We start from the raw sequence: 17,518 nt of genomic DNA, 5'->3' as shown, positions 1-17,518 counted from the left end.
CATCCCTGCTCCGCAGCTGGGAGACATATAGGAACCAAATGCGGACAGGGCTACAGAGCTGAGAAAAGGAAGGTTGGATTGAAAGAGGAATGAAAGAAAGGCATCTGGTGCCTTGGGGAGATGAAGAAAGAGAGCGAGAGAGAGCGAGCTTGTGACTGTTTAACGGAAACCTTTCCTTCTCTTTGATTTGCTTCCAGCCAGGGATTATAGGCAATTGGCATTTACAATGATTGGATCATTAATTTTGCCGTGAGGCGTATTGCCCAGCAGCTCAGCACCACAGCCAGTCCCACTAATGTTGTGCATAGCTGGCTCTTAAACCCCTGCCTAAACTCAGCATGAACAGCAACACTCACATCAGCAGCACTGTATCTGCTATTAAGACTCTGATTTAAATCCTGTTCTGTTAAAGACATTGCCCTTATATTTTAGCTTCTGTATGTACACGGGAGGTTGATGGATACTTATCATGAGCCTCATATTAAGCATATTTCATTAAGCAACACAGCCCAGTTTCATATAATAACATTTCACAACACTCCATTGTTTTAGGCCAAGCATGTTTTAGCTGGTTATTGTAAGGAGGATTTTTCTAAGTAAAATTTGTCACTCCAGTCACAAAATGAATACAAACGTTTTAATTTATTTTAGTCTAACTTACCAGTGAGATGACTGTGGTGGCAGACAGGGGGCAGCATTAGACAGTATTGCTCATATAATGGCTGCTGTGGCCAACACATGAACACTGCAAAGCTTTCTAAGTGAGTGCTGCAACCAAAACTTCAGATACCTAGAGAAGTTAGAGCAAGGCGTTGTGTCATCCGGTTGTCAGGCTGCTATATAGTCTAAATCACTTAATTTATTGTTGGTATGGTTATATGCAGAGTCATGTTGTGTTTTGTATTTGGTCAGAAAGGGCCGATGTGAATGACTAACTGAGGATTCTGGCAGTGTGTTTTCAGGTGTGCAGGCTCGCTGTGTAGCTGTGTTTTCTTTCTGTGGTGAGATCAGGTTGTCGTCTGCCAGGTGCCTTTCATTGTCTGTCTCCACTCTCCTCCTTCTACACCTCTCACCCTCACTCTCTCAGTGGTGGGCGTTAGTTTGTTGTTTCTCTGATGCTGCTTTAACCTCTGACTGCAGCCTCTTCATTACTAGTGTTTATGCCTCTCCTTTCCTCCCTTTTCCCCTCTATTCATCGGCCGGCCAGCCGGTCAGTCAAATCCCTGTAGTCCGGCTGGTCAAACATAGATATTACACTCTGTAATAACACTGGCCACCCGCTCTGACCCTAGCCTGCTATCCTGGCCATAGCTTCTCATCATAAGGATAGGCACTGAGCAGTGTGCTGTGGGATTTACGATAGAAAGACAAAGGATGGACTGTGCCACTCATTTATTATTGTGCTTTTATTTTTTTCTCAGCTTGTTTGTACTGCGAATTGCTCTGCTGTGCCAGGCCCAGCACAAATAAAATATTATTTCAGTGAGAGATTGATAACTTGGATAGAATATTTGCTATTGCCTTGATGATGATAAATTAACATTTGAATGTAGTCATTTCTGCAAGCAGGCCATCATGTCTTTGTCTTCTCACACACACGTATGCACACACACACAAAAGTATATATACAGATGCAAAATGCAGAAATATCAGAGTATTGAGGTGCAAGCGTCCAAGCAGAATCCGCCCCCACAGTCTTCATAGTTCAGTGTTTTGCAGCTGCTTTCCTGCTTTGCCTGACATTGGCTTTGACTTTGTGTTTGTAGCATTCTTTAAGTTTCCACCTCCATGACCAGCAGCCCCTCATATGCTCAAGGATCCATCTCTCCTCAGTGCTTTTTACAAAGACAGGATTTGACCCGTGTGTGGAGGGATCTTTGCCCCACAATAGACAGTTTTCTCAGCATCAGTGTCCAGCCCTGCGGGCCTGAAGGCCAGAATTCTGCTGAACAAATGCACTACAAATCCACGGCCGCCAGCACTCAGACGCCGACGGGCTTTGATCACCTTCGGCTGGCGCACATCAGGCTGGCGTTAGGGCTTTAAACCAACAACTCACTGGACGGTGTGATACGGCGCTCGGCGGGACAGGCGCTGCTGGCTGCTAACTGTTTAAAAGCACGGAATGTTATTAAGTGATGCAGATACAGCGTCCGCGCATGAATGGGAGAAGAGAAATACTGTTCATTTCAGAGTGTGGGGCTGTTGTTGCTGGGCATTAGCTGTGGCATCTGAAGAATGCTGATAACACTGGTTGTCTTTTTGTAATTTTTTTTCTCTCCCTCCCTCCTTTTGCCTCATCTCCTTCTTCATTCTCTACCTCCATTCCAGTTTTCTTTCATGTTGAGCGCAGGTTATTTTGATGTAGACCTTACTACAATACATAAACCACTGTGTTTACTGTTAAATTAGTCATCCAAATATTTTCCAGTTTCATATTAATAATGTAAGATGGTGCTGAAAGAGATCTTAATGGAGATTTGATGTTTTTATAAAAAATTATAGTTTGTTTTATTATTGATTTTATTTTACCTTTTCGATCTAATAGGGTTATTGAGAGATATGTGCTCTTTTTATACAGTAATAATTGTATCTTCTCTTTATGTTTGCAGGTGAAGAGGAACATTTCAGACTTGACCAACATCCCAGTCCGGCATCAACAGTGGGAGGGATGGCCTGCATCAGCATCTGATGACTCTGTAAGAAGCACGTACACACATATTATCGAAATTAGACACTTCTTACTCAAACATACTCTTAACAGTTCGATCAGAGAAATTTCAGCCTCTGTCTTCACTTTGTTCTGTACAGTAAATGCTGCCTATATGTTTCCCTCCCTGGTTCTTGGATCCAAAACAGTGGCCATAATGACAATTAAACGTCCACCACAAATTAGTCCCTGAAAAAAGTCCCTGAAAAAAGTCCCTGATTTACAGATTAATGATTTACATTTTTTTTAATACTTTCAAATTGGAAACTGTTTTACACTTTGTAATCCATTCCAAAACCATCTGTCGGTGGCATGTGCATGTGAGTAATATGTTGAAGCTAATTAAGATGTCAAAGACGGCTCCCATCCTGTGTCCCCTATCTGTGGACATTAAAGCTCACATCATTGAGTCCCGCTGACCTCTCCCGTACCAGGGTCGCTGTTCCCAGCCATTCACCCAGACCACAGTCAAGCTGATCAGAAGAAGCCCTCATACAGAATCTCGAGGAACCTCTGACCCCTTTTGTCTCACCTCTTCTTTGACAGCATATGTGTTCCCATGCTAATTGTATGGGATGGTTTATCATGCTACATTGTGGAGCTGTTGCGTACACATTCTTGTGTTAACCCCCAGCTAACGTTTTCCCTTTAGATCTATGTGATTGTTGTTTGAGTTGGAGTATTGATATTGACTTTGTTTCATTTTTTTTCTATTGTTATCAGATGTGTCCTATGCCAAAAATTGATCTGCAGTAGCAATTAGACTGTGTAGTATCTCTATGTCTTAAGTGACAGTGTAGGTTTGTGGGTGTAATGATAACCTGTTTTCTACATACAGTATTTCAGAGGATACAGTCTGCTTCATGTGTCACCTAATATTCATGTTTCAAAAAACTCAAAGTGAATGAACAATAACTACACCTGTTTTTATGACTTAAAATAAAGCTTTTAATATTAACAGTGAAAGCAAATACTTCACACCCAGTAATGTGCCTTAAAGGTCAGAGGACAAAGGGTTATGCATGCTTTCATTGAAAGAGATTGTTTGCTTTATTTTGGTTCCTTCATAGCTCAGACCAAGCAATTGTAAAGCCTGTGACCGCCAAACATATCATACTGCTATGATGCTTTATGGTTGGTTTATCATTGTTAACATTATCTTTGGAGACATCCAGTTATGTGATCAGTAAACAGTCTGGGATGTCAACAGAAATAAAAATCTCAGTTAAAATCTGAAACCACATTGTGGACATTTAACACAATGACTGACCTCAGTTTTGAGTGAAAGGTGAGAGTGCTTATGTATTATGTCACCTATATGATCTACTCGTCCAGTTTGAAACCACAACATGCTGCTTGTGTGTTATGACTTTACTGTTCACACTTACAGAAAAGAGAGCTCTGTAATTTCTGTTTCAGATGGGGGTTTGCTGCTGCAAAGGGAAGGAAACGTTTGAGGGTTTAAAAAAAATCAAGTTAAAAGTATTTTTGTGTATTTTGGAACACAATACTTGTACTTGATAAACAAGTATCCCTTACTTGAATACCTTTGGCAAGGTCAATGAGAAAATCTATACATCATAAAGGCTTAACATGTCAGTACATCACAACGCATTGGTCAGATCTATGCAAACAATATATTGCCAAAAATGCGAAAAGCCAATTGACAATATATATGTATATGCATCTCCTCTATTCATGACTAAATATAAGGCAAAGTGCACAAAATGAAGCATTATACAAGTGTTAAAACTGGAGAATTAAAACATTTCTATTTAATTACCCTCATTGAAATTACATTCACTATGGTAAAATATTTATCCAATTATTTAGCTTCAAAATTATTTTTCTTTATTATGTAAAATAATTTTGTCTCTTACAAATTATTTAACGAAGACCCCTGTGGATTGTGGGTCAAGATGCTGACCATGATCCACAACGTCCTCGGTTCACTCACTGAAAAAGGAAAAGATTTATGCAATCTAAAATAACTTATAAAATAATAAATAATACATTTATATTTAAAAAAATCTTTTGCATGTATTCTGTGTTTAGTCCATGGAAAATGGTTTTGAACATTCCTAAAATAAATATAGTGATTTTGTACATTTTTATGTAGAGTGGATCATTTGATGTATATTTCTATAGAAAAACTGTGTGACCTAACCAAGATTAACTAGCATGGCATGTTTACTTAGTACGGTCCATCACTGAGTAAACTCTACCATTGTCAATGTAATATTATAAAGTACATTTAAGAAGAAAAAAAAAAATAATAATAATAAAACAAGTTATTTTAATCATTCATATTTATACTATTTATATCTTTATTTTGTTATCTGTGAACTGGTTATCCGTGAGCCTAAGCTGGTCCCTGTAGGTTGCTGTGTATATGATGGCCAGGGATCAGGATAGATTGCAGCTCATTGTGGCATCATAGGCCCAGGCAGCACCTGGCTAACACACATCTGCAGCGTATGTGTTTCCTGGATGAGGGGATATTAAAAAGCACAGAGACAGAAGAGTAATAATGGCCTCTGTTCTATCCACAGCCCTCTTATTGAAACGTCTGAAGGTATTAACAGAGAAAGCCCACGACTTGGCTGGCCTAACAGGCGGATAGGGAGCCAGTGTTAGTGTCTAGCTCATTAGCCCAGTCTCATCTCCCGGGGTTTGGGCCAATAAACATGGCAGCCAGAGGCCCCAGATTACGTTTAGCTCTGCACACTAGCCTGCTTGCTGTGGAATCGATTACTACTTAACTCTGCTTCCCCTTTAAGTGTGTGATATTACTTTGTTTGTCTGCTTGCATCTACATTTGTGTGTGTTGTGTGTGTGTGTATTTGCATATGTGTGTTTGCAGATGTGCGTGTCTTATAGTACACACTAGGGCTGAGTATTGAACCTAAATACTTTTTGAGTACCGACTGAGTTTTGTCTGTAGCATCACATTTTGAAAACTACTGAAAACGGTTTTGAATGCTTGGTCAAACTGTTGTTTTTTGTTTGTTTTTTCAGGTCAGATATTTCCTGATTGAAACATTTAGTTAATTATACTAATATATTTTATTAAGGTAACATTTACAACATTTAACAATTATTCAGTGATTACGAATTTGGGACATTTGATTTAAATGGAAAAGTCACAGTTATTTGTAGAAAGTATCATTTTGGTGTTAGTATGGAAGCTCTAGTACTGCATTTAAAGTAGTAGCAGATTTTTTCAATGATCCCAAACACTTTGACTACTTTGACACTGTGACTACTACTACTGCTGCTACTGAATAGCAGTGTTGTTGCCTCTAGCATGGCTGCTGTAGCAGTTGAGTTGGTAGTTACTTGATTTCCAAACCTGGTTGGTTGCTGGAGTTACTGACCAGCTGCAACACATTGTCACTGGTGAAGTTGTAACACCATTTTATGCAGGCACAAGAAGCACATATATTGTTCTTCTAATTGATGACCTTGCTCAGAATATCTGTTACCTTGTGAGAAAGAGATATTTGAGTTGTGGTATTGTTGGTTTAATCATGCCATGTATTGTTGGAGTGTAGAAAATGAGTTTGTTAGAAAGAAATTCTCACCTTTCAGAAAAGCTAGTATTTATGTGTTACGTCACCCTCCCTGATACTGTCCTCTCGATGTGTCTCATTGTTTATTGTGCTCTGAATTATTCAAGGCCATGTGGAGAGTTGAAATCGGATCAGGAAGAGTAATTCTCAAGTAACACCGAACAACAGATCAGTTTATTCAGTGTACTGTGTTATTGTATGTGGTGTTAGACTAGGGAAGTTGAATGTAAAAGGAAGTGTAGTTAAAGTAGTAGCAACGGGAGGTGATGCTCATTTTTATAGCAGGCAGACGGTGATGACTATGGTCAAGAACTAATTTGAAGATTTTTTCAGTGTTTATGTAGAGTATATAAATCACAACCTTGTAAAACATTAATTACAGAAATAATGTATCTATGTTACACCATATGTTTTAAAATCTCCATAAAATCACATTTTAACATTTGTTTATCTAGATAGTACTGGAATAGTCTTCAGTCTGAGAAAAGTACACTCGTTGGATTTTGCAGTAGTCAAAAACTTGGTGGAATTCGTTTTACTCCACGCAGATTGAAACAAATGTTCTGGCGTTATTTTCAAATACCATGATCTACCTCTGCCTTCAAAATCATCCGGAGTCTTGTGGCTTTGGCAAAGTTCATCTGAACAGTGCTGAAGATTACGGCAAAGGTCTTGGCAACTGTTGATTTTAGAGGCCAATGGGACGTTAACATCCTGTGCTGTTTGAAGTATGCTGATTGAGCTTCTTTCCCCTCCTACATCTCCCTTCTCCTTTTCTACTCCTTCGCCTAAACAATACAGCATGGAGACTTTCCAGACAGGCCTCATCTCATTGGATTTGTTTTGATTGGCAGTCCTTCCTCCACACCTGTAGGAGTGATTGACAGGCAGTGGGACATCCTTATTACATCCCCTCAGCACTTCAACCCCCACCACCACACATCCTTCCTTCTAGCCCGTAATTGCTGACATTTATGCAGTGTTTCATGGTGTTTGCTAATGTATTAATGCTGTAGAGCCGCAGAGGTGCATTGCCTTGTAGGCCAGCACCTCCCTCCATTTCCCAGCTGGCATTAATGGAATCCTCCTCTACCTGATAGGAGCCTATGAAACCGAGGGTTTATTGAGGGGGGCCTGGTGGTTTCCATAGCAACATGGCTCAGCAGTAAGCTCAGGCAGAGTCCCCCCCCCCCTTCTCCCTTGTGTGATTGGCTGCCTTCAGGTGACATTCAGCACCAAATTAGTCTGTCTGTTTCATTTTTTTTTTATCTCTTCCAACTCTGTTCTTTTTTCTTTTTGTGAAACTCAAGTATTTTTTGTCTTTTATTTGAAGAAGAGGGGGTTCTTTCTCATTAGCTTGGTCACCTTTTAGTAAGTATGTAGAGTATTAGAGGCACAACACCTGGATGATGGATGGAATGGATAACATCACAACACCCACCCTCTTAAGCACACTACTGATCCAAGAGTCATTTATTTATGCCTAACTTAGCCTCTAGCTCTGTATTTGTATTTTTATGTGTGTGCATATTGTCAGGCCAACACTGTACAGGACCCCCGATACCTATCAAGGAATGCGTAACTTCAGCAAAGCAGAAGGAGATTGAAACAAGGACTCTAACAGGTGTTAAGGTTGGGATGTGCTTGGCCTGTCTCTTTTTTCTCTGCCTTCCCTTTAGCAAGTGTTTATTTTTGGAGATTTTGCACTATCTGCCATACTTCTCCCTCTCTCCAGCTCCTTTCCCCTCTCTGTCTCACTTTTTGCCTCGCACCCACTGTTCCCTCACTCTCTTCCTTCTCTTGTCCCATCAAAGAGAAAGTGGAGTAAGGTGGAACTGTAGTTGTGGTTGCCATCAGTGCAGCTGTCAGTAGTAATTATCTCACACTCATAGCCAGACACCTAATCCAAACACTGCCTACACTAGAAAAGAAAAAATGAAACACGGAAAGAATGAAGGGAGAGAAAGGGAGATAGAGAAGGGAAGAAAGGGTTGAGGGGGAGAGGGAAAGGGAAAGGAGGAGGGGGGAAAAGGAGAGAGAAAATTCTTTCCCTGTATCGGCCCCTGAATGCTTAGAGCCTCAATGCAAGTGTTAATTAAAAGAATCCAAAAAAGAGGAGCCAGTTCCTTTGTGTGGAGATGTGGGAGAGGGTCATTTGGGGGGGTTAACCTCATCCCCCCACCCCCCGTGCCCTGCGGCGCTTCAGCCTTGTTTCCACGTTTTACCACTGAGCCGTCAAGCTGCACTTGTGTACCTCAACATCAGGAGAAGCCATCGGGTCAAAGCGAGGAAGAGGATTGAGAGGCACTCAACTCATTTTTCTCTCCTTTTCACCTCCCCTCCTTGCATCCATGTCAGCCCAAACCCTCCAGGCTGTTTTTGACAGGGGAAGTGATCAACTTTATTTATACACTTATTAGGCCCTCAGACGAAAGCCTCTTATTGTGAGAAGTGGGGGTAAAGGGTTTATGGGGATCCTCTCGGCAGCCGCTGTTCAGATTCTCACGTTTGATTGCCACTCGATTGGGCAATAGGCAGAATAGACTTGGGGCCATTCCTTCACATCCTTAAGGCTCACACCCTTTATGTCTTTGTCTGGCTCAATACCTACAACTTTCTTACACTGTGCTAATTCACTTCTCAAACTTGGCACCCATCATGTCTCTAATGGCCATAGCTTTTCTGTTGTTGTTGTTTTTGTTATTTGTTTTAGCAAAAGTATAGTTTACTTTATTTTCACTGCTTGAGAAATTTATTTTTTGTGGTTACATTCATTTGTAACGTTTTCTGAGAAGTTATGAAAAACACACAGATCCAATAATCAGGCCCACAGTACTAACTTAATTAGAGTTAAGTTACATGAGCAACTACCAGGCAATTCAGTTAAGTGTTCTTCGTAGGTGTTCCTGGGATACTCAGCTGTTCGTGTTGTGACACTTACACACTTCTCAAGTACACTCCCTACTAATTGGTAATACACAAGTCTGTTTCTTCTTTTATCTGTTTGTACACATCTGTCTCTGTGCGTGATGTGATTGATTGTTCGAGGCCTCGTGGGAACGTTTTTAATTTCCTGACAAAATAAGTCACATTTTTATTCCTAAGGCATTTATTCTTGACAATGAGTAAGGTATGAGATACTCTGAAAGGCAACTCTGAATGTTGGCTTGTCCCTTTAGTGGTGAAGTAGTTCTTGGTGTGTGTAGTTTTAACAAGACATGTCAGTTGAGTTATCTTTGCTTAAGACAACACAGAGGAGGAACAGGAACTCAGCAGGTTGTTATTCATTCTCAATCTGTCAAGGGAGAGACTGCGTCTCTCATATCTGCTGCTTTGTTACTGAGCTTATGAGAATTTAAGACACAGTGGTCAATATTATAACCAGTTTCAATGTCAGTGTTCAGTTTTTCAGGCTGTAATAAATTGTGAAATGGTCACTCCTCTCCAGAGGACTAGTGAGACAGAGATCATTATCTTAGTTCAGGAAAAGATCTTCTTATAATTCTGTTCTCACAAAGAACACAGTGGCACCTCGTCATACATTCAGCTCAGCCACAATTGTGCAAATGTTTTTTGTACAAACATATTTGTCTCTCAGCTGTTGCTAACTTACTTTCTCACATTGAAAAGATAAGGTAGTGTGAATAGATGGAATATAATAGACGTACTCTATATTTTGGTTCTTATCAGTGCCAGGTAAACAGCAGGTACTCAATAGTTAGTCTATGTTGCTGACAAGGTGGTCACACTGTTTTCTCCTGCTGTAAAAGCTGGAGCCAGCAAGAAAACTCTCTCTGTTTTATGAGAGACAGAGAAGCTCCCTGCAGTCTGTGTAGCCCTTTTCAAACTCAATTGGCGTTTCATGTAATCGCCTCCTGATTCAACCATGTGCAGCTGCTCTTGTGTGTCTTAGCACCTGACAATGGAGGAGATCACAGGACCTCTGCAGGGGACGAGAAGCTTCTCTACCTCTTATCACACCCAGCCTGCATGCCCTGCCTCAGTTCTGTTGTTTAGAAGTTAACTCTCCCAGAAAAGTATTTGCATCTGGGCTTTCTGCTTTGCTTTTTATAATTTGTGCATGTCAGTGAATATACTGTTGCATAATGTTATCTGTATGTTCAGGCCATATAAACCAGTTAGATGGTTATCAGCCCTGCTGTTATTGGTCAATGGAGAAAGATTTCGTCATGTTGAGGAAATATTGACATTAAGATATGTTTTTATATACGTGCTCCACATTGTCTCATGATAGGAATCAATATAAAATAAGGCATATGACTTTTTAAAAGCAGGTGTCTTTGGTTTCGCTCTGCATCCTGCAACTGCCTTGCCTGTATTGTTGATGTCCCTCGGGTCTAAGCCTGAAGACACCAGCTGTAATGAGTCCCTGCTGAACGCTGACATTTTCAGTCCAGGCTCAGGATTTGGGAGCTCATTAGTCAGGTGCTCTCTCACTATAAACCACTAAACCACCACCACGCTAACAGCTACTGCAGGTGTACAGAAACCTCATCATCTCTCCTGATTAGAGAGATGAGAAAGATTTAGTTAAAAGTCATAAAGTATCTCATGATTTGACAGTTTGTGTTCGCACAGCTTAAATAGGCTAAATTAAGTATTTGGGAAGGTACTCTGATGAGGTTTGTTTTGTTCTGATTTAAGCTCAGTGTTTTATTTATATAATCACATATGGTCTATGGTGTCACTAACCAGTAGATGAGACTTACTTATTACTCTTTTTATTATGTTTTCTGCTTTAGATGACGCTAGCTGTCTCTGGGATCAGCTATCCTTGCCATCATCTCACTGTTTGTCGAAGGTCTTCACCAGCCAATGCCCAGGAGCCCACAGAAGAGGTATATACACACACACACACACACTCTTAGTATCTGTGCTGTTGATTATTTTCCCCCTCGGTGTATACATGCTCATTTTCAAAGCATGGCAAGGAAATGCTTCTGTTAATTACTTCTGTTGAATCAAGTCTGGGAATAACTGAATCATTTATGTTTACAGTGTGCAGATGTCCATATGATCAGCGACAGTGAGGGGGATGATTTTGAAGACGCGTCAGAGTTCGGTGTGGACGATTCAGAGATGTTTGGAATGGGCTCCTCTACCTGTCGGAAATCACCTATGAGTATGTACTGTGGAACAGTTTGACAGTGTTAAAGTGAAATAGATTTCTATATTGATTGTATGGAATGTCAGTGGTCCATCCAAAGCTTGACCATATAATTATTACTGTCCCCATTCAGTGCCAGAGAATAGCGAGAATGAAGCTGATGCCTTACTGCACTTTACTGCCGAATTTTCCTCAAGGTGAGATAGGTGTCAGGTGTTTCTTCTGTTATTTCAAAGGGCTATAAAACCACAGACAGTTAGCATGTAACAGTGTCTCCTGTTTTTCTGTGTGTGTGTGTGTGTGTGTGTAGGTATGGAGAGACCCACCCAATGTTCTTCATCGGGTCTTTGGAGGCAGCATCTCAAGAGGCCTTCTATGGCAAAGCCAGAGATGTAAGTGAGCTGATTGACTGTTTGGAGCCTCATTGAAAGTTTTTCATTTAGTGAGATACTGTATTAGGTAACAGCATCATACATTTCTTTGTTCCTTTGTGTTTTTAACTAAATTAATTTTTGTCCTATGTGTAAGATACAAGGTACTGATGTTACTAATGCTGGTCTGAATCTTTTGCACTGATGTCATACCTACTTGATGTAGTTTCAACACTGCATGACAGTCTAGCCACTGCCTTTTTGGGCAGTTTTCTTTGCTTAAGACAACACAGAGGAGGAACATAGAGTGAGCAGGATATTATTCATTCTCTATCTGTCAAGGGAGATACTGCATTTCTCATACCCCCTCCTTCATTACTGAGCTGGTGGGAATTTAAAACACACTGGTCAGTATTATAACCAATTTCAGTATATGGTCTACTCTTTTCCAACCTTCAATAAACTGTAGAATGGTTCTTCCTCTCCTGAGAGCCAGTGAGATAGTTCATTTTCTTGATTTAGCAAAAATTCCAAGTTGACACACAATTTGAAGAAATAAGATCCAAAGTGATACTTTTCCAGGGATTTTGATTTTTATCAGTACTGACTCGTAAGTTTGTATTGTTGACGAAGTCCTTATAGATATGATATATCGGCAGCAAAGGACTTGTGTCTTGTTCCGACTGAAAGTAGCACTATGGGGTTTTTTTAAATGCAATGGGCTGCCTTAGTCTGGTATATTGCTACAGATACCAGTACAGTGATGCATTGAGTCCCATTGCTGTGGGACAGCTTTAATATTGTTATATATAATATATATGCATACCTATTAGCAGCATTTATAACAGAGGTCTGTTCCCTTTTAAATTAAGGGTAGCAGTCTGGAAACTCATAACATACTGTAAGCCAAACACAGACATACTGAGAATTTAACTAATGTGGATATGATTGACATTTATAGGTTGGCAAAAACTGACACTCTTCATGCAATCTTAAATGGTCCTCTTTTGTAGTGCGTTGGCATTGATGTTTTATTTATTTTGAAGTTGATGTCGTTTTTCATACAGTGTATACTGTTATTCATCTACCCCCTGTATGCTGTCTGGTGGAGGCTTTGCAGCCACATTGATATCATTTCATCAAAACCCTCATCAAATTTTCACCCTGACAGCTGAGGCTTTATTTTTAGCTGTCCACTTTTCCCTCTTGTTTTTCGGCTTTTGTCCTTTTAAGGATGCTTGTATCAACTGACAGCTTGTGTGGATTACAGCCTTATTAGACTGTGAGGACACAGCAAGATGTTCGGGGGGTTCAGATCAACCGGCACACAGAGAGGGAGGGAGGGTGGAATAGAAGATAGCAGGGGCACAATACAGAGGACATGGTCTGAAAAGAGAGGAGAGAGCAAAAAGAGTGATTCAAAAAAAGAGGCTAGGTGGGAGAAATAAGAGTCTGAGAGGTGACAAGGTGAAGGTAAAGATGGAGAGAGTATGAGATAAACAGAAATGGAAAACCCTAAAGAGAAGTTTGGCGTCTTGCCTGCTTCCCAGCTGATCTCCTCTCTTAAGCCAGCACAATATGGCTGATGTCTCCCTGGTGTTCACACACTTTGTACTGTACCACTGTGCTATACTCAGCTCAGGGGCAAAATAGTATTCATTTTCACTGTATTTAGTTTTATTCTTGGTGAGCTTGATTTAGCGCGCCAACTGTGCCGCAGTTAGAGTGACTTTAGGGAAGCTGGATATGTGCAAAGAATTTTACATGAAAACAGAAGCTATTTCATCTGCTTTGTGTTTGTCCTGTTTTGTCACAACTGTCCTAGACGACAGGCCAAAACATGCTGCCTTTGATGGTTTCATTACACAGTAACATATGTGCACGATTACAACGCCCCTTCTTCCATTTATCCAGCCATCCCGTCCATTGCTCTCTCCTGCCATTTGAAAAGGAATCAAGTTTTTGTGTCCTCATGGCAGAAAGAGCCTACTTCATTAAGGGGATATTGGAATAGGGCAGATTTGACTGAAAGGGGACTACTCGGTGGGTTTATAAACAGAGGAATCAGTCTCACTCTCTAAAACCCTGGGAGAGGCTAATCACTAAGCAAAACACTACATTTGATGAAGTGTTTCTGAAGGTGTGTGTTGGGGGACTGTTGAGATAGACTCAATCCATCCTTAATGAAAATGCTTTGGGCTGCAGAGCTGAGCTGAGCTGAACCCTCTTGGGGATCAGTGGTTAGTCAGAGCGTCCAGAGATAGGCCACCCATCACTAACCACGATCCTCGCCAAATCCCCATCAACGCAGTGGTTAATCACTCTAACCCCACTCTTCTACGCTTTACGCTCATCTCTCCTGTCTGCCACACACAAAGACACATCAAAATTCATGGCCTTGCTGAAGAAGGGAGTCCGGGGATTTATCACTGCCAAGTATCTGCTTTAAAACCCATCTATAGCCTTGCAGATTCAAAAGGGAAAGAGCAGCGGCGAACCAGAATGGCATATGGCATATTGATGTATGTATACCTATCCGATTTAGGGCTGTAAATCACAAGCAGCACTTAGTCATGATTTCTTAACTGCACACCAAATGATCACTTGATACTTTTTAATTGATAGATTAAAAATAAATGGATGTAGAGTGTCCATTGTAAATGTTTCTATATGTGAATGTGTTTAACCCACGTATTATCCTCCCAGCGGTCATTAGATGATTAGGAAGCATACACATTCAAATGATACTCAGTTTTAAACATGTAATTCAAAGATGGTAATACACTTAATTAGTTAAATCACAGATTTAGAGAGATTATAATTTGATGATGTTTCTGTTATAAAGATGTTTTCAGCAGCCAGCCTCCTGTGTGGTTGGCCATCGATCTGAATGTGTTTTCCCACTGTGTCTGCAAGGTCATTAGATCAGTCATTTGAGCTCTTCATTTTGAAGTGTTTGCTTTTCCAGACTGAGCTGCCATCTGTAGAATAATCATTATCTGGACTTTTCTGTTCTTCTTCCCCCCTGTCCCGTTTTGTGTATATCTGTATCTCATTCACTTGTGTCCCCCTGGCTCTGTTAAACATACTATACCCATGATTAAAATCCTCTTCATGATGTGACACAAATATCATCCACTGAAAATGGGTCTTCGATCTGTCTGTCAGGTACTTCAAGATTATTTCTTCAGCACAAGAGTTCCCATTCAAATTCCTCTATAGTGGTTTTAATGTCAAAATAATTACAGACATGGTATGGTTTATCTGTATGTACCAGTGCTGTGAGTGTGACTTACTCTAAGGTGACAGCTTGTTGCAAAGGATTATTTAATTTTTAATAAGAAGTTATATACATACATACTTTATGTATGTATTTTATTTATCATACTGGAGTGATTTTGGATACAGCCAATAATATAGCAAGTCTGCATAAAAAATATAATTTAATCATTACTGCCTTTCAGAGGCTGTAGTAGACTCAGTTTTTAAGCAATAAAAGTAGATACTGGTATCTCATGAAATTAGACTATAAAACCTAAGTCATCCACTGGTACCAACAGTCTCTTGATAGCTTGTCAGGAAGGGGGCTAAATAACACTTGAAGGTTAAGCTAAATTTTGACGTGGGAAGAACTGGAATTTCATACATTTGGTATGACTGGAAAGCTGAGACTCTTGTGGATTCAGTGAACTCAATTGTATTCATGTGTGATGTTGTTAGTCTTCATAGTAGCCACAATTTAAAAAAAAAAAAGAAAAAAAAAACTTGACCTCACTATAAAATGACCTATTGTGACCCCTAGGATAGTCGGTCTCACTAAACTTTACAACCACAAACTACAGACCTTGGGCATTCAGAGGATGTCTGACTATCCTAGGTATATTGACACTAAGCAATTTCAATAAATAAAAAAAAAGATCAACAGTTAATTTGAGAAAATGCCACTCTTTCCCCCCCTGGACGAGACATATTTCATAGTAGGTGTTATTGTGGCAGACCTTTTTTTTTTTTTTTTTTTTTTTTACAACATTTGAACATTAGTGGGAGCAGATCTAAAGATTGAAGTACTTGGTCATGTTACTTTATGTGGCTCTGACAAGCACTGTTTTTACCTAGGATGGTAGCTACAGAGTAGTGCTTAAAACAAAATATTCAATCCAAGTCATTGAGGTTTTGCTTCACTAGAAAAACAGTGACTTGGTAAATTTGAAAAATTATACAATTTTTACCAAATGTGATGATTGTTCAAAATCTCTACCCCTGCACAAGAGGAGTATTGATTGTACAGTCCATGCTAACAGTGATATGATGTGTGAAATCTTTTTTCTCTCTGACATGCACACAAACACACACACACACACACACACACACACACACACACACACACACACACACACACACACACACACACACACACACACTTACTTACATACATACATACATACATACAAAGCAAGCTTAAATTTAGGTGAACAGGTGTGAGGAATGCTATGGGGTCACTATCTAGCTCAGGTTGGACCTAGTAATTTAGCTGAACAGGAGATTTGCTCCTCCCTACTAAGACAGGCAATACAAAAGATCTGACTTGAAAGCGGAGAAGGAACAGAGGGGTATGGACAGTTTAACTAAGATGAAGGAGTTCAGTTGGCCAAAATGCCCACTTTTATTAGTCTTTACACTTGCTCTAATTGAGCATGCATGTGTGTGAGTGTGAGTCCTTCACGTTTGGGTACCGCAGAGTTAAGTTTGTGCATCTGTGTATGTGTGGTGGGACGTCAGTGTTTGAGCGTGTATCAGGTTTTTATTTTTTAGGTTTTTTTTTTTTTTTTCTTCTTTTTCTTTTTTCTCCATGTTGTAAAACTCCCCCCCCCCCCCCCCCCCCCCCTCACACTCATTCCTCCCTCAACACTGAATTTGCTTGTCTTCTCAGCATGAGTGTTTAATCTTTTCAGGCCGTTGAATCGGCCCGATGAATGAGTCCCTAGCTCCTTCTCTCTAGGAGCCCTGGAGATTATTCTAAAGCACTAATCGTTGAGCAAACACAGCAGTGCTCTGCCATTCCTATTCTTCACAGGCCACAGTATAGCACAACTTCTTCTTTCACTTCCACTCACGTTTTACACCCTGTGTAGATTTTTTGCTTTTTGTCATATGTAGCCTAGAGTATTACTCCTGAGAAACAGACCTCTTGACTCCCCCGCTGCGGTTGTGGTTAAAAATGAACTAAGTGTAGACTGAGAGAGTTTTCTTATTTGTTCTTTTATAGTAAGAGAAGTGACATGTAATTTAGAGAGCATTATTTCCAACATTGTCCTCTGGAACCTTTTTATGTTTGTGGGTGTGTTTGTTTTTTAATTAGATTGTCAGTGGGGAAAATCTGCCAGGCTTATATGATGGTGTCAATATCCTTGGATTTGGAGCTTCGTCAATATTGTCTGGCCCTGCCGCTACTAACCTGAACAGGCTGCTGGCATTTGGTGTAAAATAAATAGAGTGATTTGTCTGTTTTGTTTTCTCCATATCTTCGTCGCCTCCAAGAGAAGTTTTATTTACACCGCTCACCATTTGATTTTGCGTGGTATTTGCTTCTTTTTTTTTGTCAGTGGTGGCCTTGCTTTTGTCTGTAGAAGTCATGCTGGCTCTGCACCCAGCGGTCTCTCATGTCATTTTATGGTCATGTAATGTGGGAATGTCTCTACAGTGATGAGACACTTACATATGGTCAGGTCTCATGCTA

The 17,518-nt window shown here is 40.2% G+C and overlaps 1 protein-coding gene across 1 annotated transcript in view; it reads left to right on the top strand.

Moving 5' to 3' along the window:
- Positions 1-17,518, top strand: part of faf1 (Fas (TNFRSF6) associated factor 1) — a 61,129-nt gene that overhangs the window by 20,712 nt on the left and 22,899 nt on the right. Inside the window, exons 8-12 of the mRNA XM_062424995.1 lie at positions 2,613-2,699; positions 11,046-11,141; positions 11,302-11,425; positions 11,544-11,607; positions 11,721-11,802. Coding sequence (XP_062280979.1) covers positions 2,613-2,699; positions 11,046-11,141; positions 11,302-11,425; positions 11,544-11,607; positions 11,721-11,802 — 453 coding nt within the window. The remainder of the gene's footprint in view (positions 1-2,612; positions 2,700-11,045; positions 11,142-11,301; positions 11,426-11,543; positions 11,608-11,720; positions 11,803-17,518) is intronic.

Source organism: Scomber scombrus, chromosome 8 (genome assembly GCF_963691925.1).
Source record: "Scomber scombrus chromosome 8, fScoSco1.1, whole genome shotgun sequence".
NCBI classification, from domain to species: domain Eukaryota; kingdom Metazoa; phylum Chordata; class Actinopteri; order Scombriformes; family Scombridae; genus Scomber; species Scomber scombrus.
Note: the sequence above shows the minus strand (reverse complement) of the source record. Positions and strands in the feature narration are given on the sequence as shown.